Source organism: Schistocerca gregaria, chromosome 2 (genome assembly GCF_023897955.1).
Source record: "Schistocerca gregaria isolate iqSchGreg1 chromosome 2, iqSchGreg1.2, whole genome shotgun sequence".
Classification (NCBI taxonomy): domain Eukaryota; kingdom Metazoa; phylum Arthropoda; class Insecta; order Orthoptera; family Acrididae; genus Schistocerca; species Schistocerca gregaria.
Window position 1 is genome coordinate 831,910,099 of NC_064921.1, and position 25,770 is coordinate 831,935,868.

At 37.5% G+C, this 25,770-nt stretch overlaps 1 protein-coding gene across 1 annotated transcript in view; it reads right to left on the reverse strand.

The window, feature by feature from the left end:
• Positions 1-2,173: 2,173 nt before the first annotated feature.
• Positions 2,174-25,770, reverse strand: part of LOC126335185 (SET and MYND domain-containing protein 4-like) — a 30,754-nt gene continuing 7,157 nt past the window's right edge. The window contains exons 3-5 of the mRNA XM_049998179.1: positions 9,920-10,041; positions 9,096-9,833; positions 2,174-2,674 (exon numbers count right to left, since the gene is read on the reverse strand). Of these exons, the coding sequence (XP_049854136.1) occupies positions 2,204-2,674; positions 9,096-9,833; positions 9,920-10,041 (1,331 nt within the window). The 3' untranslated portion in view covers positions 2,174-2,203. The remainder of the gene's footprint in view (positions 2,675-9,095; positions 9,834-9,919; positions 10,042-25,770) is intronic.

The following is a 25,770-nucleotide window of genomic DNA, read 5'->3' on the forward strand; positions in this document are numbered from 1 at the left end:
CAAAAGCGCTGGCAGGTCGATAGATACACAAACAAACACAAACATACACACAAAATTCAAGCTTTCACAACCAATGGTTGCTTCTTCAGGAAAGAGGGAAGGAGAGGGAAAGACAAAAGGATGTGGGTTTTAAGGGAGAGGGTAAGGAGTCATTCCAATCCCGGGAGCGGAAAGACTTACCTTAAGGGGAAAAAAGGACAGGTATACACAATTTTACCAATAAAAAACCTGAAACTTTTTTTGTAGGAAATTTTACTATGGTGAAATTATTTTCTTAAATTCATGCCAATCTTAATCTTTCTCCTTGTCCATTTCTTCATTTTCATTTGACTTGTGCTGTTCTAGATCACTGTTAGATGTTCTGGATAGGAACTCCCTGCTTGCAGCCCCATCACTATCATTTTCATAGAATTCACTGACAATAATTCCTTTTCCTGGAGTTAATGCTACACGCTTTCCTTGGCGTGGCTTTCCTTTTGTTTCGTTAGAGCAAACCCATTTCAATTGCATTTCGAAGGCTGCTGCCTAATAAACTTCTGATAAGCTGTGCTGTGTGCATTGTTATTGTTGCTTCTGGAATCTGTGAAATGACTATATCGAGACAGAAAGAAAAAAATCCTGCTTTTCTGAACCCAGATGTTACATTTGATTTGGATGTGATAGCTAGATTTTGAAAGGTGTTTTTCAACAACCCAGGAAATTCGGATCTTGGCACCACTCCTCTATTCTTCCTTTTTCAACCATCTAGCACATTTCTCCAAGTAAGTTTTCAAGGTCTAAAAATAGCCACATTAACTGGCAGCCACAAATGAGTATAATTAGGTGGTAGAAGCACAAATTTAATGTCCTGTTTCTGACATAGTTTAATCACGTTATATGACAGATGACTTGAGAGACTGTCACCTATAATCACTTTAGGTCCCTCTAATTGCCAGGTATAAGGCAAGACAATTTCAGCAAACCACAATTCAGACATTGTTAAGTCAAACCAACCACTTTGATTCCTATTATAACCGGCACCAGTTATGCCCCTTTCAGTCCAATTATTGTAGAGGTGTTTCGCCATATAAACTGCGTAAGATGGGAGGACCGTGTCATCGGCAGCTGTTGCTCATCACACTGATACCTGACTTAGAACTATTCACTATCCTTTTACAATGTCTTGTGCCTCACTTCACTATTACTTTCACTTGTCCAGGATCGTCATAAAAGTTTGTCTCGTCATAGGTTATAAAATTGGAGGGAGGGACACCACTCAAGGTCACTTCCAGGTTTTTAAAATAATCAATCACTGTTTCTCGGGTAACTGCTGCCTTTGCCCTCTTCACATTTTCATTCAGTCTAACTTTTAGTTCTTTATTTCTTTTTAGAAAAGATTTTACCCACTCATGCCCAGGTTGATTGTCACAAAATCTTTTTTCAATCCTCCCTGCTCAACTGAAATATGCCTGTACAATGTCCCTAACATCATTATTCCTCAAATGAAACACCCATTTCACACAACACAATTTTCCTTCATCCAGGCTTTTTTCCTCACTATTGGTTAAAGCTGGTGGGCCGCCTATTTTGTATTTGTACCTTTCCTTGAGTTTATCATTTAATGTGGTATATGGAACTATGTATTGCTCTAATGCTTTCTGGATGCTTAATTTTCCCAATTTGACAACTTTCACCACATTTAGAAGAAATTCTGGTTTGTAGTTAGATTTCTGTGTTGGTCCCAGAACCTTTTGGTATACTCACATGATTGGATTCACCCTACAAAAACGGAATTTTCTAATTAGGCCTGCATAGTGACTAAAAAGTATTAGTAATGAAAAAAAAAAAGAAAAAAAAGAGACTGTGTCACTTAAGATGTTCATATGCAAGCAATAATATTGCAACTTAGCAATTACACTTTGTAAGTAACAGGGGGGCAGCAGAAGTTTTTGCACTGTTGTGTTGACTACACGAGTGTAGCACAAGAATCACACACCTACTTACAGTGCAATTTGCTGGTTGCATGCACTCCAACATGCCATTGTTGTTGATAGATTAGGCAAGAAGTCACGACAATGGTCAACTGAAATGTAGGCTAAGTTATCCAAAAGTGGAAAAACTGGTAAATGATTGGATTGACACGAGCTGGTCAGATTCACCTCATTTTATGGTACATGAAATGACCACACAAAGATTAGAAAGGCACCAACTTTTTATTTATTCATCAGATGGTATAACAGTTCCCAAGAAAATTGAAGCACTGCTTCAATGCTTCTTGACAGTCATTGTATTCTTTCCAAGGTCTTAGTACATTTTCATGCAACAATGTCAAATGAGTTACTAAACTGGTAGCCACACCCTTGGTGTGGCCACGTAAGACAGCTGATATATTATCCTTAAATCGATCTGATGACTCCATTAACACTTTCTTCCTCTTGACAATATCATTCACACCCTTGCACATTGTGCATGTAACCAAGATTCTTTCAGACAGATTGGTTGGAAAGTTATCTTCTAGCACAGCACTACAGTGAATGCATTTAAGCAATAACTGTGCACTCGGGAGACTGACATATAAAGGCCAATTACCGGTGCATGGTTCACACATGCACCTGAAAAAGTACTGTGAACTCAGATGTAACTGTCTTTCCTCAAGGCTATGAGTTGCATAATGATAACCATAATTGTCAAAGACCTGAAAACGAAAATCATTAATTATAAGAAACTGTTTCTGACCATTAAATTAACAAATGAATATAATTAATGACACACAGTTAAAGTTGCAGCAAACAGAACTAAAGAGAACCTGTAACAGCAGGACCAATGTGTGTGACGCATACAAAATGTAACAGGTCACTAGCTTTTGTCAAAAAGGAAGGACATGCACATGCACACACACACACACATACACACACACACACACATTCTCTCTCTCTCTCTCTCTCTCTCTCTCTCTCTCTCTCTCTCTCTTCCTGCACTGTGAAGTACTCAACAGGGGGTACTTCTTGGCTGTTATGTGCCACCCATCTTAATTTTCACTAGTCTTTTCCACCTTGATTTGCTTGTCATCTTCCATGCCTTTCTTTATTCCTGCTTTCCACTTATCTATTTATACTCTGCATTATCACTCACTGGCATTATCAACAGTAGTTTCTATACTCAGTAATGTTATTTAATTTTTTACTATTTCTTTATTTACTATTAGTCACATTCAGCTATACATTACTGTGGTTCAGTCTGGTTAGAGGGACTAGAAAGAAAAGAGACAGCACGTTTCTATTATATACGGGAACTGGATACAAGACATAATCTTCTCCTACTTCTCCCTCTTTCTATCCATCTTCTCTCACCCTCCCCCCCCCCCCCCCCCCCACCCACTGATCTTGAACATTTTCTACTGTCACTGCAAATTTAGATGCTGTAGTAGTTTTCCAGTCATAAGACGATAAGCCCAAACCACAACATTCCTGTTTTCTGTGAAAACAGTCTGCAAGAAAGCAAACAAAACAGTTCATTGCTGTTTATACAATTTACATTTTTTTTTTGCAATTCACCAGCTCTGCTATGTGGTGAGTAGAACTTTCCTTCTCATAACATTGTTACATTCCATCATGGATTTTCCATTGTTTGATATTATGAGAAAGAATATACTTGGGGGGAACAGTTTGTCAAATTGTTTAAATGCCTCATTATCACAGTAAAAACTAGCTGTGTCAAAGGAAACAAAAATGCACATTTTTACAACAGCATAGCATTTTCTTTCTCACAGTCATTTTTAATAGAAAAGCTGTACATGTTCTTTAAAAAATATACAGTCTACAGCCATCTGAATGTCAACAACTTTTCAAGATTTTTGCTAACAACTTGCACTGTTTTATATATAGTTTCTATATTCGTCCAAACACTTTTAGAGTAACAAGTACAAATCTGAAGTTAATTGTTCAAGTACTTTTTGAGTTTTTTTATAACAATGTTTCCCCTTTATATATTACTTATATACAGGGTGTCCCTCCTAAGAGTCATCACTCATGTTTGGGAGATATTTACAATTTTGTTTTTCCAATGTATAGCTGGAGTCAGCCCAAACAAATAGTGCTTATCACATCTTTCATGCAATGCCCAGCATCAATAGAAAATGTTGTTTTGTTTCCTGCTACAAACAAAATTAATTTTAAAGTGGAATTTTACATGCAGATTCAGTATAGTGGTCCCAAATTACTCTACAGAAATATTTGTTTTACTGACATGTATTTATAGGGGCAGTAAAACATGAGGAGTAACAAGTACTCCAGCAGTGACAGCACTGCCTTTGCCTGCACTGGCTGCTACCAACATGCCGAATGTGCCGCTCAGTTGCTGCTGGAGTACTGGTTATGTTTTACAGTTCCTGTTAATACATATAGGCTACTGTCCATATGAATGTTCATTAGAGCATTGTGTAAAATTTTAAGTAAATCTATCTATACCACTGGTGGTTGAGCTCCATGGCTGTGGATTAAACTACTTGAAGAAATACAACACCCAGTCACTGGTTGATGTATTTCTTCAAGTAACCTGATACTACGTTATAACCATAAAGTAAATTGCTGACTTTTTCTATTTTGCTTCCCTGCTTGGAAAAAAATTTCAAAAATTCTGAAAGGTAGAAATTAAATGAGTTATTTCTTTGAATCTTGAATTTAATGTTAGTGTCTGTCACCTTCTCCCTAATTAAACCCTTTTTGTGAGTTGTTGAGTAGACATTCATTGCCTGTGATTCATGTAATAAAAATCCATTTTTTACTTTCAATTTGAATTACTTTATTTAAATCTTCTGAATTATAATTCTTAGAGCAAAAATTGGACTTCATTTTTAAGCAGAGAGCCTAACTGGCAGTAAAAATACTACCTGAAATGTTAGAAGCTCATTCTTGAATGGATTTAATAAGGGAAAACAGTTTTAAAATCATCTGATTTCTAATGCAAGCTGAAATATTACATTTGCAATGTTTTATACAGCAATGAATTTTGTACAACAAGGCATGGCTGACAGAAACACAGGGCCATTGAAAAAGAAAGAACAGATTTCAATTGTTTATTGCAAAGCAACTATGAAAGTTAGAAAGACATTGCACATGTCATTGGACAGATGAAAGTTCAAGGTCTTACTTTATTTATTTTATTTTATTCTACATGTCTAGTTTCATAGGACCAAATTGAGGAGTGAATCTCCATGGTTATGGAACATGTCAGTACATGAAATTACAATGTAAAACTAATAAGAGATAAAATATTTATGAACCCAAAAAAGACAAGCCATATGTTCATTAAACACAATCAACACTATAACACAGGAATCAGCTTAATTTTTCAAGGATCTCCTTGACAGAACAGAAGGAGTGGACCATGGGGAAACTCTTCAGTTTTGAACGGAAAGTGTGTGGATTGTTGCTAAGATTTTTGAACTCTTGTGTTAGCTTATTGAAAATGGATGCAGCAGTATACTGCACACCTTTCTGCATAAGTGTCAAGAAAGTGCGATCCAAATGCAGAGTGGATTTCTGCCTAGTACTAAATGAGCGAAAACTGTTAATTCTTGGGAATAAGTTGACATTGTTAACAAGAAATGACAATAAAGAATATATACATTGAGAGGCCATTGTCAGAATACTCAGACAAATGAACAGGGGTCGACAAGAGGTTTGCAAACTCACATCACTTATTGCCCTAACCGTTCATTTCTGAGCCAAAAATAAGCTTTGAGGATGGGAAGAGTTACCCCAAAATAAAATACCATACATCATAAGCAAATGAAATAAGCAAAGCATACTACATTTTCTGTGAACTATCACTTACTTCATATACCATTTGAATAGTAAAAATGGCGGCAAAAAGTCTTTGAACAAGATCCTGAATGTGGACTTTCCATGACAGTTTACTATCTAACTGAACACCTAGAAATTTGAACTGTTCAGTTTCACTAATCATATGCCCATTCTGTGAAAATAGAATGTCAGGTTTCATTGAACTTGGTGCTAGAAAATGTAAAAACTGAGTGTTGCTGTGATTTAGCATTTGTTTATTTTCTATAAGGCATGAACTTATGTCATGAACTGCACTATTTGAAACAGTGACAGTGTTACACATGACATCCTTTACTACCAAGCTAGTGTCTTCAGCAATCATCTATAATACTGGAGGGCATATCATTTATATAAATAATGAACAGGAGTGGTCCCAGCACTGATCCCTGGGGCACGCCTCCATTTAACCATGCCCCACTCAGGCCCCACATCATAGCCATTCTCAGCACTGTGGATAATGACCTTTTGCTGTGTGTTGTTTAAGTAACAGGTGAACCAACTGTGAGTGACTCCCGTATTTCATAATGCTCTAACTTCTGGAGAAATATTTTTGTGATCAATACAATCAGAGGCCTTAGTTAAATCAAAAAGATATATAGTGTTCAAAATCTTTTGTTTAATTTGTTTAGCCCGTCCAATATCTCTCTGAGAAAAGAGAATATAGAATATCAGTTGTTAAATGACTTCTAAAACTGAACTCTACATTTGATAGCAAATTATGTGGAATACAATGATCAATTATCCTTACATACACAGCCTTTTCAGTAACTTTAGAAAACACTGATGGCATAGAAATAGGTCTAAATTATCCCTTTCTCACGTTTTATAAAGTGGTTTTACTACTGAGTACTTTAATCATTCATGAAACTGACTGTTCTTAGAGGAGACTTTACAAATATGATGGAGTACAGGGCTAACACATGCACCACAGTACTTCAGTATTCTGCTATGTACTCCATCATATCCATGAGAGTCCTTAGTCTTTAGTGATTTAATTATTGACTCAATCTTCCACTTGTCAGTGTCATAGAGGAGTATTTCAGACATCAGTCTCAGAAAGGTATTTTCCAAGAGTTATATGATTGCCTGTAGAGCCTAAGTTTTTATTTAATTCACCAGCAATGCTCAGAATGTGATTGTTACATGCAGTAAATATATCTGACTTATCAGTAACAGAAATATTTTTACTATAAAGTGACTTTACATTGTCAACCTTGTACTGCTGATCAGACACTTCCTTCAGGACAGACCATATGGTTTTAATGTTATCCTGTGAATGAACTATTCTATTTGCATTTGCACAGACAGTATTCCATAAACTCAACATGAGCACCATGCAATGCTCAAGAGATATTGAAATGGTAGTGACAGCTTCGATAATTCGATTTCTTAGCTCTTGATGAGTAGCTGCCATAGATGGAACAAAGACATAACCCCACAAAAAAAAAAAAAAAAACTACGAGGTGTGACGCCTGGTGACTAGAGAAGCCAAAATCAATTAACAAGATCTTGCTGTCCAACACACAAAAAGATTTCTCTTGTGGTGTAGTCACCATGTTGCTACAAACAAACAACAGTGCAGCTGTGTCAAAACTTTGAACCTTCCTCTATCCAGTGACATGTGCAGTTTTTTTTATTTTTAATGGTTTGTCTGTAATAAACAACTGACATCTGTTCTTTCTTTTGAATCATGGAAATGATGGCTTTAATTTTTTGAATGCTCCAGTTTTATTAATTAAGAGCAAGAAATAAGTAAAAAAGAGTGGAGAAGAGATAAAATAGCAAGAAAGAGTGCACCTGACCAAGGAAAACAAGTGCAGCACAAATAATGAAAAAGACAGAAATGAAACGTAATAAAAAAATAAGTTCCTTATGCTTACTAAAACTAAAAACTAATTTCCATCCAAACACGCCTTGTCAGGACCAGTGGTACTGACAGAACACTGTGTCAGGTGTAACAGGATACAGATAAGGAGGGGCACGTGGTCAGCACACTATCTCCTGGCTGTTGTCAGCTTTTGTGACTAATTCTCAGTCATGTAGCTCCTTAGTTGGCCTCACAAGGGCTGGATGCACCTTGCTTGTCATCAGCACTCGGCAGACCCAGATGGTTGCCTATCCAAGTGCTAGGCAAGCCTGATAGTACTTAACTTTGGTAATCTGAAGGAAACCAGTGTTACCATTGTAGCAAGGCCATTGGCCCTTATGCTTAATAATTAGTCAAATAACAGGAACCTAGGCCAGAGCAATAAGAATGTGAAAACCTATGATACAAGCTGTCAAGCTGGTGGCTCATATGCTGAGGGGAAATTAGAAATGTAAGAAAAGGACAAGAAATAAAAATGTGGCACTATCACCATCAATGAGAATAATTTAGATACAACTGCTACTAATTCCAACTAGGCAGATTTACTCTTATTCATATTGTATTTTTGTGTTCCTCTTTTGCTCTTGATGAAGAAGCTATTAAGTCAGTGAGCCAGAAAGTTATTGTATCAGTCCTCTTGTAATAATTCTGGTTTCAACTACAGGTGGACAGGGTCTATTGTTACCCCATGCAGTCCATTAATGAGAAAATGGCAAACTAAAACTAGTTTTTCACATTACTACACATCAAATGCATAATTTATAATTATGATAATTTTATTACAGTCAGGTCATTCTCTTTCAATATTTAGTTCTCCTCCTCCTCCTCCTCCTCCTCCTCTCCCCCACTCCCTCCCCCCCTGTGTGTGTGTGGGGTGGGGGGGGGGTGGGGGGGCACTCAGTGATTTATCTTTATCCACAACACTAAGGCATGCAAACTACCACCTCTCATAAATGTTGTTGTTGTTGTGGTCTTCAGTCCTGAGACAGGTTTGATGCAGCTCTCCATGCTACTCTATCCTGTGCAAGCTTCTTCATCTCCCAGTACTCACTGCAACCTACATCCTTCTGAATCTGCTTTGTGTATACATCTCTTGGTCTCCCTCTATGATTTTTACCCTCCAATGCTAAATTTGTAATCCCCTGATGCCTCAGAACATGTCCTACTAACCGATTCCTTCTTCTAGTCAAGTTGTGCCACAAACTCCTTGCTACAAACTCCTCTTCTCCCCAATTCTATTCAATACCTCCTCATTATTTATGTGATCTACCCATCTCACAAATAGATGAATAAAATAAAACTTAAAATGGAACAAAGGTAGACATGTTTGTAAATGTAATTGCCAACATGTTAACACACAAGCATAGACATCCAAAATGAAAAAAAAGTAATTTTAATTTTGATACCTGTTCACCTTTCTTGATTGGTTTTATGACTCTCAGAACAGCTGTGCTTCCACAGTGACTATTCCTAACAACATTTGGATCACATGAGTGGTTTATCAAACTTAAAAAAGAATATGCTGCGGCTCCTATTTCTATCATGTCTAAATCAAACTTTTCTTTGTTTTGGGCTACTGCAGAAATGTGTATAAATTCTGAAACTTCATGAGCATTGCATGGTAAATTTTGTAAATGTCTCAGTAAAAGACCACCAACAATAAGTTTGGCTTCCTTCTGAAAATCTTGAGGGCTCTGATGACCTTCACTTCCCTTGTTCTTTCCTGAATCAGGCAACTGTTTATTACTTGAAGCATTTTCTGGATTGAAGAAATCTGAGTACTCTTCAAAACAATGCAATATACACGCAGCATTAACAGCACGCTTAAACAAATCACCTACAGTACGTTTGTCTGTATTGCCAACCAGATGATAAATTGTTGTATATTCATCAGAATGATATTTTCCATCTTTGCTGAAACCTTTTGTTCGTTTATCTGCAGATGTCTCCATTTCAAAAGATCGTATTTCACTGAGCAGCTCGTTTAATTTTTTTCCATAAGCTGCTGCAGTCAATATAATCCTTACTGCCAACATTCCCATTTTATCGATTCCATATCTGGTAAGTGGTGCCAAAATTGAACAGTCAACAGAATGACTTTTCTCTAGTGCTTCATTTCGACATTTGTCACTGCAGAACATCACCTGGAAAAGAGTGTTAATGAAATCAGTGATATGATTTAAAAATTAAACATAATGAAAACATAAAGTTACTTTATCATGAATGTTACCATGGAACAAGTTTCACAAGGGATCAGTGCATTACAGCGCAACAAACAGTTGTAGCAGTGGGTGTAGTATGCATCATCTAACAGCACTGAAGCATATGGCCTCTCAATTGCAATCACATCACCTAAAATACAGAAAGTTTTAAAAATGGTAATGGAAAGTTCTAGGAGAAAATAAATAATTTTGTTAAATTTAAATAAATTTTTGAATACAAGTAACAATACAACAAAAAAAACACACACACACACACCTGTATACCTACAGGAGGTGCAGAGCAAGGGGCTGTGTTGGAGAAAGGTGGTTTATGGCTGTGAGGGAAGCACCAGGTCCAAGGAATTAAGACTAAAACACTGGTTTGGAGTAAATGAAAGGTTTAAAACTGAAGAAAATTCTAGCAACACTAAAATCCGATGAGATCGATGGCCTCTCTGTCTGGTCTCCTTCCCCAAACAACCCAACCCAACCCAACCCCTCTAGCAACACCAAAAATAATGATCCAGGAATCACTGAAATTTATTACAAAAATTATGTGATCACCTGCATTATACTCTTTCATACAGTACACAATCTAGGAATAGCAAGTGGGAAGTTACATACATCATACCAGGGTGGCGGAAACATTAAGAAAGCGTAAGGTGTTGTGATCTGTACTGAGGGAGGGAGGGAGGGAGGGAGGGAGGGAGGGAGGGAGGGAGGGAGGGAGGGAGGGAGGGAGGGAGATACCAGGAAACTAGCTCGCTCTGTTCCTCCATGAGATCCATGGTGTTGTAGACAATGGCGTTCAGGTTGATGCCATGTTCCTCGACTTTGTGACAGTCCTCAACATATTGCTCTGAATGGAACAAAATCAAAAGATGTAATGGTAATTTCCGGTGCACCCCAGAGTCATTCCAATCCCGGGAGTGGAAAGACTTACCTTAAGGGGAAAAAAGGACAGGTATACACTCGCGCGCGCACACACACACATATCCATTCGCACATACACAGAACCAAGCAGACATTTTAAAATGTAAAATTTGGCCTTTACAGATGTCTGCTTGTGTCTGTGTATGTGCAGATGGATATGTGTGTGTGTGCGTGAGTGTATACCTGTCCTTTTTTCCCCTTAAGGTAAGTCTCTCCGCTCCCAGGATTGGAATGACTCCTTACCCTCTCCCTTAAAACCCACATCCTTTCGTCTTTCCCTCTCCTTCCCTCTTTCCTGAAGAAGCAACCGTTGGTTGCGAAAGCTTGAATTTTGTGTGTATGTTTGTATTTGTTTGTGTATCTATCGACCTGATGGCGCTTTTGTTTCGTAAGTGTTCACAGATGATACAATTGTCCATAACAAGTAGCAATGCCAGAAGACAGTGATGAATTGCGGAATGACCTAGAGAGAATTGATGGATGATAAAGGCTCTGGCAATTGACCCTGAATGTAAATAAATATAACATATTTCACCTAGATAGGAATAGAAATCCACTGTCGTATAGCTACACTATTGATGACAAACCACAGGAAACAGTATGTGCCATAAAATATCTAGGAGTGACTATCCAGCGCAACCTTAATTGGAATAACCTTATAAAACAAATATTGGGAAAAGCAGATGCCGACTCAGAGCCACAGGAAGAATCTTATGGAAATGTAACTCATCCATGAAAGAAATGGCTTATAAGATACTTTTTCTACCTGTTCTTGTGTATTGTTCATCTCTCTGGGATCCCTACCAGATAGGACTGATAGAAGAGAGAGAGAAGATCCAATGAAGAGCAGCATGTCTCATCATGGGGTTGTTTAGTCAGCACCACAGCATTATGGAAATGCTCAACAAATGCCATTGGCAGATATTACAAGAGAGGCGCTGTGCATCATGGAGAGATTTACTATGGAAATTTCAAGAGAGCACTTTCCGGGAAGAGGTGTATAACATATTATTTCCCCCTATATATGTCTCACATAATGACAATGAGGAGAAAGTTTGAAAAATTAGAACCATTACAGAGGTTTACTGACAATCATTCTTCCCATGTGCTGTTTGCAGGTGGAACAGTGTTGGAGTGCTCAGTTAGTGGTATAAAAAGTATGTGGAGGTAGGGAAGGAGAGAGAGTCTGAACAACACTTTAGAGTCTGTCAGTTGATAACACCACTATAAGGCGTTATCAGGTTGCAGAACCTAAAGTTTAATTCAGACACTTGGATGGAAAACATTTCTTCTTTTTAACAAATTGGACACTTTTCTTTGCAAGGTGTGGATATATTGTGAAATATTGCTACATTGTACTTGCCTTGGAGAAAGGAAATTTCTTCCTCCTTTGGTATTCAAACTGGCAAGCTGCACATAGAAGAGCAAAACCACCCTACTATGCAAAAACAACCTTGGTGATGAAGGACTATTATCTACGCACAGTACAGTACTTGCAGAAAGGTTTGTTTCATTTGCTTTATCAGTGATGGATGTGAATAAGAAGCTGCCTTGAGCAAGAGCACATGATTATATCCGCAACACGCCAGCATTTACTCTTTTTTTTCTGTTGTTTCAAAGAGAAAATATTCAAATGGGCTGTACAAATATTCAAGGACGTTGGTTTGGAATCTCTGTTACTTAATTCTCAACCAGTCTGTGAAGCTACATGCTCATTACACTTTTGCAGCTCCCACCTTCCTTGTCCACCTTACAGGTCATTACTAACTGCACTTTATCAAAATCATTCAGTAAATTCTGAATAACAGTAATCCACAGGATTTCTACCCTTCCCTAATTCTAGGTAAAAAAGAAAACATACAATGAATGAGAGGACAGATCAACATTTACCATTTATCTTAAACATGAAATGCTGAGTGGTGGTTAAGAAGATATAAAGTAAATGTAACTGTCACACTAACACTCCCTGATTCTTCCTACTGACAAGTTAAATTGTAATAGTCATTTCTGAATTCAGACCTTCGTTCAACAGAGACATCCAATCATTCAATATCTATAATTAGCTTATGTTCATCACAATATCTTAAAAAAATATCCAACCTCATTACAGGCATTCCTGATCTCTCTCTGTTCCATTCTACTTCTCTGGGAGGGGGGAAAGAAAGAAAAATGAGAATTCAATAAGGTGGCAACCTTATTTTCCATGCACGACTATGTTCTAGCATAACTGAAAAAGAAACCCAATTGCACATAACTCCTGACTATCGTAGACTGCTGTTCTGACATACATATGTATGTCAGTACTTGCTCTCTTGAAAACCTGGTGGATTTAAGCTGTGTTCCACTGGAACCTCATCCCAGATCTTTAACTGTTGTAGTGGATTTCCTAACAAAGTGAGCGAGGGGAAAATGGCTGTCTACATTCCCCTGTATGAGCCCTAATCTCTCGTCTCTTATCTTCTTGGTCCTTAGACGCAATGTTTGGTGGATGCAGCAGAATTGTTCTGCAGCCAGCTTCAAATACTAGGTCTCCAAATTTTGTCATGGAGTTACTCAGAAAGAATGTCATCTTCCCTCCAAGGATTTCCATTTGAATTCCCAAAGCGTCTCTGTAACACTTGCATGTCACTCAAACCTACCAGTAACAAATCTAGCAGCCCACCTCTGAACTGCTTCGATGTCTTCCTGGTACAGATCCCAAACGTTTTTTAGTACTCAAGAACATATTGCACTAGTGTCCCATACGTCGTCTCCTTTACAGATGAATCACACTTCCCCAGAATTCTGCCAATAAACCAAAGTCAAAAGTTCAACTTCCCTACCACAATCCTCACAAGCTCATTCCATTTCATATTGCTTTGCAACATTATGCCAGATATTTAAACAACGTGAGTGTGTCAAGCAGGACACTACTAATGCTGTATCTGAACATTATGGGTTTGTTTCTCATAATCATCTGCGTTAATTTACATTGTTCTACATTTAAAGCTAGCTGCCATTCATCACACCGACTAGAAATTTTGTCCAAGTCACCTCGTATCCTACTACAGACACTCAACTTTAACACATTACACACCACAGCACCATCAACAAACAACTGCAGATTGCTGCCTACCCTGCCTGCTAAATCATTCATGTATACAGAGAATAATAGGTGTCCTATCACACTTCCATGGGGCACTCCTGACACTACTCTTGTCTCTGATAAACACTTGCCATTGAGGACAACATACTGGGTTCTATTAATTAAGAAGATGGAATATCCGAGTTTCCCCATCAGGATTGTGCAAAAGGATGAAAACCATCATCTCAAATGACCATTTGGATGGGAAACACACAGTAATACAAATCAATTAACGCAAAACATTGTGGGGAATGAAACAAGAGATGTTGTCCTATATTCAGATAGTAACGGAAGAGAGTTAGCAGAAAAAATACAATATCAGAATGGACTCAGATCTACAGGTTTCATCAAACCAGGTGCCTGTATGAAAGAAATTTTAAAAGACTGTAATTATACTAACCACACATGGCAAAATCAGTGCATAGTAATATTCGGTGGTGCAAATGATATCTATAAAAATGAGCTAAGAGAAGCTACTTGGACACTAAAGACAGTCCTCAACAGAATAAAAAATCAAAATGTTATAGGGTTAACTCACAGGCATGATCTACCAGAAGGGTCCTGTGTAAATAAAGAGATCCAGAAAGCCAACAGGATCCACCAAAAAATCTGCAGATCCATGGACAATGTTTTCTTTCTTCATACAGCTGATTTGGAAATACTGTGCTTCATCACAAAACATGGAATGCACTTAAACAAGAAAGGCAAGTCCTATTTATGTGAAAAGCTTGGGGAGTTAATGAAAACTATTTCCATAAACAGTGAAATACATGGCCCAATTCCACTGGAGACAACAGAACAGCCAGGCAGAAGAGGAATCAGTGTCAGCATCAACAGCTACAACAACAGCAGTAACAACAAGGAATGCAAAACCAGTAGTAACATAAGAACAACAGTGGTGATGGGAGCAGTGTCATTACCACAAACAAGTCAGGAAGCAACAGCTACAGCAGTGGCAACAGTAGAAGATCTATTATCTAGCAGTCTGAACAAAAAAAGATCTGTGCCTCCTTCCCATCTAAAGGATTTTTTAATAGAAGGAAGGAAGAAGCAACACCTCAGATAAGTAACTATAATTATTTAACAATATTTCACCAGAATGTTCAGTCAATAAGGAACAAAGTGCAACAGTCAGAAATTGAACTAGAAGCCATAGATAGCTTGATAGTCTGCATTACTTAACACTGGTGCAAAGGATCTGAAATTGAATACATAGTTTTACCTTCTTATGAATTAGCATGTTATTATAGCAGGACAATAAATAGGAGTGGGGGCTCATGTATTTATGTGAAAAAAGGACTTCAGTTCATAGTCAGGAGTGATATGACTTCTTTGAGTGAAGAAAAAATTTTGAACTTTTAGTAGTAGAGTTAAAAGAACAAAATACCCATAAAATTGTATATACTGTGTTTATATAGGTCTCCTAATGGTGATGTTGAAACCTTTTTCACTAAATTAATACAAGTGTTGGACAAAATATGCAATCCTAAAGTACATATTATTACTTGTGGAGATTTAAATATCAATGTGCTGAAAATGGGCAAAGTCAGCACCAGGTTCTTGAGTATCTTGTACAGTTATGGTATCTTACAATGGGTAACAAATGCCACAAGAGTAACCAAACACTCATCTTCAATAATTGATCATATTCTAACAGATATTAACCACAAATGCTGTGAAGTAACTGTTAAAAACCTTGGGATATCAGACCACTTTGGTCAAAGTGCAAAACTTAAAATATCTACAAAGTTACAAGCAAAAGTGCTTAACTACAGAAGGGTTTTTTTCTAAATCAAAAAGGTGTGAATTTGCAACACAGATGACTGGCCAGACATGGTCAGAAGTATATTCGGGAACACATGTAAATGAAAAATTCAACAAATTCATGAATATATTCAAGTTAAAATTTGAGGAAACATTTCCTAAAGTAGTACATTCTGTTGGGTGATCTAGTAGGAAGACTTGGGTGACAAAAGGTATCAGAAAACCACCGGAAACACTCAAATATCTGAGATCAATCAAAAATGATAAGAGTGACTCAGGCTTCTTACAGATTTTTCTCAGGCACAAGAGGGGATACAGAAAACTGTTGCAGGAAGCAAAGAGAATCCAAAATGAAAAGACCATACAGAACTCAAACAATAAAAGCAGAGCCATTTGGAATATAGTAAAACAAGAAACTGGTAACTCAAAATCAAAGCAGATGAACATAAAAATAAGAAATAAAGATAGTTTAATAGATAATCCTAAGGGCCTGGCAAACTTTATAAGCAACTACTTTGGTAATATAGCAACAAAACTGCAAGAAAAGCTTCCTAAAACACAACACACAATGGCAAAGAACTATGTATCTCTCACAATGCTACTGCTACCCACCAATGGAGAGGAAATCGGTAGCATTTTACATAAATTCAAGAGTAAATCATCCACGGGTTTAGATGAAGTTCCAATGTGTATACTAAAAGACTGCATTAGCAGCATAAAAGAACCCTTAGCAGACATTATACACGAGTCGTCCTCATCAGGTTGCTTCCCTAATTATCTAAAGCAAGCAAAAATTCTTCCCATACACAAAAAAGGTGATACAGAAAATAGAGAGAATTACAGACCAGTTTCATTGCTGCCTTCTTTTTCAAAAATAATGGAAACTATTATGAAAAACAGACTTATGGACTACTTAAATAAATACCAACTCCTATGCAAAGAACAGTTTGGTTTCAGGACTGGAAAGGGAACAGAAACAGCTATAGAAAAATTTACAAGAGTAGTTCTAGAAGCCCTAGATAAAGGAGAACAAGTAACAGGCATTTTCCTTGATCTCAATAAAGCATTTGATAGAGTTGACCATGAAATACTACTAGGTAAACTTGAAGCACTAGGAATCAGGGGGGTTGTAAATAAATGGTTTAGATCTTACCTTGCAGACAGAGTGCAGAGGGTGGAGATATCTCAAACTTCACATAGCTCAATTTATTTGGTAAAACATCTTTCAGATTAAGAATACTTGAACATTTGAGTACCTCAAGGGAGTGTGTTAGGCCCAGTACTATTTCTTATTTATATTAATGATTTCCCACAGTGGGTAATGCAAGGTGAAACAGTGTTATGTGCTGATGACAGCAATATAATAATTACAGACAGGACACCAGAAATGTTAAATGTAAAAGTTGAAAAGGCACTTATGGCAATTCACAACTGGTCAAATAACAACAAAGAAACCCTTAATGTGAAAAAGACTAATAACATAAACTTCTATATAAAGAAAAAAACCGTATATGACATAACTTAAAGTTCAAAATGAAACCATAGAATGTGTAGCCAGCACAAAATTTTTAGGTATGTATGTTGATCAACAATTAAAATGGGATGAACATATTAGGATGCTTGGGAAAAAAATTAGCACAGCATGCTATGCCTTACGAATATTAGTCACTGTGTGCAGTAGTTCATGCCAGAGAATGACATATTTTGCACACATACATTCTATAATAAGTTACGGTATAACATTCTGGGGTGCAAATGCCCAAAATGTGAAATATGTGTTCAGATTGCAAAAAGAAGATATCAGAATAATGAGCAAGAGTCACAAAAGAGCACACTGCAATGAGCTATTTAAAAAATTGGGTAGTATGACAATCCCAAGTGAATATATCTCGCAAACTACAGTTTTTATTCACAAAAATATTGAGCGATATTCAGCAAACAGTTGCATACATGATCACCAAACCAGAAACAGTAATTGCTTGTACCTAGACAGAATGAATAAAACTAAAACCCAAACCACTATGTTTTACCAAAGTGTCAAGATATACAAAAAATTGTCAAAAGAAATCAAAAACATAAAGAAACTCCGTAAATTTAAAGCATTCCTTAAAGAATATTTAATAAAAAATAGTTTTTACTCGATTAGAGAATTCATGCAGCATAAAATTCGCATAAATAATCATGTTAATCAATTATAAAGTGGACATTCTAGATTGTAATTTACCCATACAAGTATTATAGGAGTCTTGTGATATATTTCTTTTGATTGAAGCAGGTTCTTCTGCATTATGTAATTCAATGATGAATTTTGTGTGTAATATACACATATATATTATGAATTTGTTATACAGGGTGTTACAAAAAGGCACGGCCAAACTTTCCGGAAACATTCCTCACACACAAAGAAAGAAAATATGTTATGTGGACATGTGTCCGGAAATGCTTACTTTCCATGTTAGAGCTCATTTTATTACTTCTCTTCAAATCACATTACTCATAGAATAGAAACACACAGCAACAGACCGTACCAGCATGACTTCAAACACTTTGTTACAGGAAATGTTCAAAATGTCCTCCGTTAGCGAGGATACATGCATCCACCCTCCATCGCATGGAATCCCAGGTGCGCTGATGCGGCCCTGGAGAATGGCATATTGTATCACAGCTGTCCACAATACGAGCACAAAGAGTCTGTACATTTGGTACCGGGGTTACGTAGACAAGAGATTTCAAATGCCCCCAAAAATGAAAGTCAAGAGGGTTGACGTCAGGAGAGCGTGGAGGCCATGGAATTGGTCCACCTCTACCAATCCATCAGTCACCGAATCTGTTGTTGAGAAGTGTACGAACACTTCGACTGAAATGCGCAGGAGCTCCATCGTGCATGAACCAAATGTTGTGTCATACTTGTAAAGGCACATGTTCTAGCAGCACAGGTAGAGTATCCCGTATGAAATCATGATAACATGCTCCATTGAGCGTAGGTGGAAGAACATGGGGCCCAATCAAGACATCACCAACAATGCTTGCCCATACTTTCACAGTAAATCTGTGTTGATGATGCGATTGCACAATTGCGTGCGGATTCTCGTCAGCCCACACATGTTGATTGTGAAAATTTACAATTTGATCACGTTGGAATGAAGCCTCATCCGTAAAGATAACATTTGCACTGAAATGAGGATTGTCACATTGTTGGTTGAACCATTCGCAGAAGTGTACACATGGAGGCCAATCAGCTACTGATAGTGCCTGCACACGCTGTACATGGTGTGGAAACAATTGGTTCTCCGGTAGCACTCTCCATACAGTGACGTGGTCAACTTTACCTTGTACAGCAGCAACTTCTCTGGCGCTGGCATTAGGGTTATCGTCAAATGGGCATCTGCCAACTCCGCATTTGTAAACATTGCACTGACTGCAAAACCACGTTCGTGATGAACACTAACCTGTTGATGCTACGTACTGATGTGCTTGATGATAGTACTGTAGAGCAATGAGTCGCATGTCAACACAAGCACCGAAGTCAACATTACCTTCCTTCAATTGGGCCAACTGGCGGTGAATCGAGGAAGTACAGTACATACTGACAAAACTAAAATGAGCTATAACATGGAAATTACGCATTTCCAGACACATGTCCACATAAGATCTTTTCTTTATTTGTGTGTGAGGAATGTTTCCTGAAAGTTTGGCCGTACCTTTCCGTAACACCCTGTAAACAGCTTGTATTTCATTATCTTATGTGACAACATAATGTACATAAGTAAGTATAAAGACGACATCCATATAAAGAAATTTGTTTATGGATGAATAAATAAATTAAACAAAATGTCTTCAAACCACTCACACAACTGTGAACCTATTCCATATGCTCATACCTTCCTTAACAGCCTGCAACAGACACTGTGTCAACTGCTTTCTGGAAGTCTAGGAATATGGAATCTGCATGTTGCCCTTCATCCATAATTCACAGTATGTCATATGAGAAAAGGGTAAGCTGAGTTTCGCATGAGAGATGCTTTCTAAAACCATACTGATTCATGGACATAAGCTTCTCTGTCTCACAAAAATATATTATATTCGAACTGAGGATATGTTCAAGGATTCTGCAGCAAACTGATGCAGGGGTATTGGCCTGCAATTCTGCGTTTCTGTTCTTTTGCCTTTTTTATATACAGGAGTCACCTGCACTTTTTCCATTCGCTTGGGACATTGCACTGGGTGAGGAACTCACAACAAATGCAGAGTGCTAAGGCCATAGAGTACTCTTTGAAAAACTGAAATGGGATGCCATCCAGATCTGGTGACTGACTTGTTTTCAACTATTTCAGTTGTTTCTCTATGTCATGGGTGCTTATTACTGTCATCCATACGGAAGTCTGTTCGATGGTCAAACAACAGTACATTTATACAATTCTCCCACATGAATGATTTCTTAAGCATGTAATTTGAAGCTTTGGCATTTGTTTTGTTATCTTCAACTGTCACACCAGACATGTCGACAAGAGAATTCACGGAATCCTTAGACACACTTAGTGATTTTATATAGAACCAGAATTTTCTCAGGTTCTCTTCCAAATCTTTTGCTCATGTATGATGGTAGTAGTAGTTGTACGCTTCATGCATAGATCTTTTCACAGATGCACAAATTAACTTTTACTTGTCATCATTTACACTTTCTCTTTTGAACTGAGAGGGCAACAGCCTCTGCTTCCTCAGCATTTTTGAATCTCATTATTAAACCATGTTGGGTTTTCTTCTGTCCTTAATCCATTTATTAAGCACATAATTTTCTAGACCATGATTTACAATACACTTAATCTTTGCCAATAACTCCTCTACATCCATCTTAATGGAACTAAGTGATGTCAATTCACTAAGTGAGATGCTAATAACTGCTTTTCTGCCATTTCTACCAGAAACCCTCTTCCAGCCTTCTTAACTGATTTATTAACTTTCATAACCACATCTCCTATAATGACATCATGATCGCTAATTCCCATTTCTATAGTGACATTGTCAATAAGGTCCAGCCTATTTGTAGCTACAAGATCCAAGATATTTGAATTGCGTTTTCAGAAGCATGTTCAAAAGTACTTCATATGACTGTTTGTAACCCCCACAATGAACCCATAGACATCCCAGTCTGCACTCCAGAGGTTAAAGTCATCTCCAACTAGTATTCCACGATCTGGGTAATTGCATGCTAATGACTGCAGACTTTCTTTAAATAACTCTAGAACTGTCACAGCAGGAGAGTTGACCAGTAAAAACATCCAACAGTTAACTTGTTTTCACCCAGACCTGTTGCATGTGAGCAAAAAACTTCACTGTCATTCAATTTCGATCTCAATAGAGACAATATTTTTGTAAACTGCAATGAACACTCCCTCTCCTATGGCCTCTAATCTGTCTTCCTGATATACTTTCCATGACTCACTAAATGTCTCAGAGCTTTCCAATTTAGGTTTCAGCCATCTCTCGACCTTGAGAATGATTTGAGTGTGAGAACTTTCCTGGAGGGGAGTAAATTTGGGAACTCTGTTATGAATGCTTTGACAATTTACTGATAAAATTTTGGCACTCAAAGTGTCTTTATTATGAATGCTGTCAGACTTCCCTTGCTGTGCATCAACTAGCAAGTGTTCATCAGAGTACATCAAACTACCCGCTAGCCTAAAAAACCCTCATGTGCACTACACAAGTATTTCAGAACTCGAGAAGTGCTTCCTTTGTGTAGTGCTCTCCTGACCAGGGTGGTCCTACAAATCCCCAAATGATAATTCAGGACTATAAATCTACAGCCAAGACCATCACTGAGTTGACAAATCCTTTGGCTCAGATCCTGCCGCCTGCCCTATAACACTTGGAGGGCCTGACTACTCCCCACCTCGATAAACCCCTACATAAAGACTACCCAAGCCTATTTCAACACTTTACCAGTAGATTAAATGATGATGATAGGAGAAAGACTCATTAAAATGTAGTGTCATTTACACAAACTGACTCACCTGGAAACCCTATAACTTTGTATTAATGCAACTGGATATTTACCACTCCTGAAAAATGTCACCCACAAACTAGGAACAGGGCAGGGAGTGTGAGGAATTGGGTCTTAAACTGAAGTATACCCAGCGGAAGTCTACTGTGTCACCTGCCATAAATCCCAAAGTTAACAGACAAGATGTTTGACACTGGTTGTGAATACTCTGTAAGATGCAATAGTTTAAGCTGCCGTAAAGTTCTGCATAGTGTACCAGTTATATCTTGCACTGAAGTGAACTATGTGTGAACGAAATATCCTCTACCCCTAGTTCTTCACTGTAATGCTTACCTCGCAATGGCCTCCAGTAAATCTCAAAATCAATTTGGCGTAGACAAATCTGTACAACACATTGTAACTTCCCCATAAATTTTTGATTATTTATTAATTTTCTTTTCTTTTTTAATTCATTAGATTTAATAGTTTGCTCCAGGTTGACGCACTCATCTGCAGTGTACCTCAAGATGAAAGCAAGACATATTTAATGAGTACATTTCCTTCCAGTACACACACTGCTTATAGATACTGATGTCCTGTGCTCTCATAGGTGAACATTTACCTCTTAGGTATACAATGCAGCATAGTGTGGCATTCCACAGTCAAGTATGTGACTGGAGCCTGCCTACTGTAACAATAAACTGCATTGTGGAGTATAAATATTCTTGGCCCAGTTGGCAAAATTATTCGGTATCATACAGGCTACTATCACAGTTGGCTAAACTGCACTTATGGTGCCAGTGATTGTTCTGCTGTGTGTTGCCATTGCTGTTGGTTGAAGCTAATCAGGCAATAGTATGCAGTAGCCAATGAAAATCTCTGAATCTAACAACCTGTTTTGGTACAAGATACAAACATAGAGAGCATCACATTGACAATTACTGATCTGGCTATTATAGTTAACAAGGTTGGTTATTGTTCTTGGAATTTGGTTTTCTTGTCTTGTTTGTTTCTCAGGATATGACAGGATTTATTGCGAAATTGTTTACAGTTTGAGAGATGGTGAAGCCAAGGAAAAGTGCCTGTGATGATGGGTTGATCTGTAGCATAGCCTACGGTCTAATTTAGGTTGAAAAGTTAGCTTGGTTGTGAGTTGGCAAAGCCAACGAATGTGACTGGAGGAAAAGTGGTTGACTGATGCACTGAATTGTAGCATAACATGCTGATCGTTTCAAAAACTTGTGTGGTATTTTCAAAATGTCCCGATATCTGTGAAGTTGGTTAAGCAGGTACCCAGCAGAACAGTTCAAATTTTAAATAATATTCTGTTTTACATATCAGCATTCTGCACTATATATTCCATTATACCACCACATAATTTCATACAGTTCCCATCATGACAGCACTTATCAAAACTATTTTCTCAGTGGTTCTGCCATATTGTGTAATCTGTTGTGTTCACTTGCCATCATTCATCCTGTAAACAGTTACCAACTCCAGCACACAAGATAAAATACACTGACATCACAAGTACGCTTTTACTGGCACTCTCTCCTGATCAGTCATTGGTCAGCCGCACTGTCTAGTCCACATTGGTCCTCATTGAGCAGAGGTGTCTACAAGCTGCAAACCAGTCTGTTGATTTTGAACATGGTCCTCCAGCATGAGGCCACTTGGTGGCCATTATCACATGACATGTCAGCCACTCTCCAAGGAAACTGAGTTCAATCCAGGACACCTGCATGTTTCCACCAGCTGCCACAGGCAGTGTACACCAAATGCTTGTTTACTGTGCTGTGTAGCTGACATACTATTGGATGAGCAATGACACTGTTGTCACCAGCTGCTGTTGAGCTGCTTCAGCATTCAGCCATATGAATGTCACACATTGCCTGTGGATTGCTGGCTCCATCATGACAACCACCACAATACTGATGTACGGAGTCAGTGGTCAATAAATGAAGTACAAATTGCCCTTACATTCCTACTTTCACATCCATTACAGTACTGAAGAAGAATGAAAGCACAATATTGTTCTGACTAAGTGTCTGAACCAATCTGGAAGAAACAGCTAAAGATTCGTGTAATCTTGCTGGTATATTTTCAGCAAGAAGAGGTGGTGGTCAATATATAATCAACTGGAGCATAGAGGAAATCTCCATGTGGTGCCCCTGGCACTGAGTGTTTCACTGGCTAAATTCTCTACCACATGAGCAATGCATCATAAGGTGCCAGAACAATTTTTCTGTAGACCATCTGCGTCAATGTCAATTAACACTCAGGAATCATCTTCATCCAAAGATTACACACAATCCCAAAACTGGATTACTGAAACATGTGATATTCTATGTGAACAAGAGCTGCAAACAAATCTCTCTGGCATTTGAACCACACGAAAGAATCTCTTTGTTGAAGAATTGGAAGTGCCATCATACCAGAGATTGAAGTTGTACAAGCTGGTAGTACCAACGTAGATGATCATTGCAACAGTGATAAAAAATTGTAGAGCCATCTTTACGCACAAAACCAACTAACATCCCATTCCAGTTTACAAGTCTCACATCTTTTAAGCTATCAGATATCAACATTGTGATAGAGGCATTTCAGCACTATAATAAGGCATCGGCCGACATTGATAAGAATGGTGAAAATATTGAAAACTGAGTACAGGAACATAAACTCAAATTGATTAGTGATACTGCCAAAATTCAACGGAATTCTCAAAGAGTAGGTAATAGAGAAATCTTTTTATATGGTTGATGAATTTCTGGGACACAATGAGCATAATGCTAAACTTGTGATTATTTTAGAACAAGATTTGATGAATTTTATGTCAGAATATTTAATTTAAACACAGTTGTGATGTACAACTTAACAATCTGTATATAATGTCTGCATCATTTTTTTTTTTTTTTTTTTTTTTTTTTTTTTTGACATTGGTAACTTCACAATTGTTTTGGAACTAGTTCTGATCAATTTTATGTCAGAAGTTCTATTTTAAACATGGTTGTGTAATGTCTGTGTCACATTTTTCATCTTCATTGTCTCCTCAAGTATATGTTAAGTTTTAATTTCCACTACTCTCATATTATTTTTGGCACTACCATAGACAAGTGAATAATTGGTTTTTGTATACAGGTATTTATTTCAAGTATTTATTTAGTGTAATATTTGCCATAACTTTGAGTCCTGTACATATTACTCATCCTTCCATCTGAGATTTTACTTACATTATATTGTTATTATCATGTAAGTTATACTTGAACTCTGTACAATTTCCCATGTTACATATCCCTGCGACTTACTCGCTACCTGGATCTACAGAACACAAAATAAATAAAAAATAAATAAATAAAAACTAAGGTTTTTTTCTAATTTCACAGATATGTGGCTACTACTCAAACTTAATTTCTGTCTCTGAAAATAAGTGCCAACATACAACATGGGCTGCTAGTCTGCCAAACTGTTGCCTCAGTAAGACTTTCAATTTTCCTGTTTAAAATAAGATTACATTTTTAGACGGCAAATTGGGTTAAATTTTCTGAACAGATATTGGCAGAGCTGTAACAAACATGAAATCACTGCCATACAGTTAGACTTTTATGAAAGATGTTCAATAATCTTCACAAAAAATAGGAAAAAAATCCCAAAGGACTGTAGAACAAAATGCCTACTTGTCATGAACTATGAACCAGCAAACTGCTACAACAACAATGTGTCTCATTATATGTACGGGATCCTTTCAATGAAATAGTGTCAAACTAGGAAAAGTCATAACGGAAGTAGTAAAAACAGTAAACAAGGAAAGTGGGTGACAACTGTTGAAAGTACAAATTAAGAAGTTGTGAGAATTAGAGGCTGATTAAGAATCAAAACAGAGACCCAACAAAATCTAGGAATAGCTCAATGTCACTGCAGATAAAATGGCTCTGCAGCTTCTTGCTTCTCATGGGAAAAAAATTAAAGGTGGTAATTTTAGGAAGAAAAACATGTATCACACTAAAAGAACAAGATATAAACTGGAGGCAGCAGTGATCAAATCTAGATGTGGTAAAGCTACTGGAATAGATGAGATA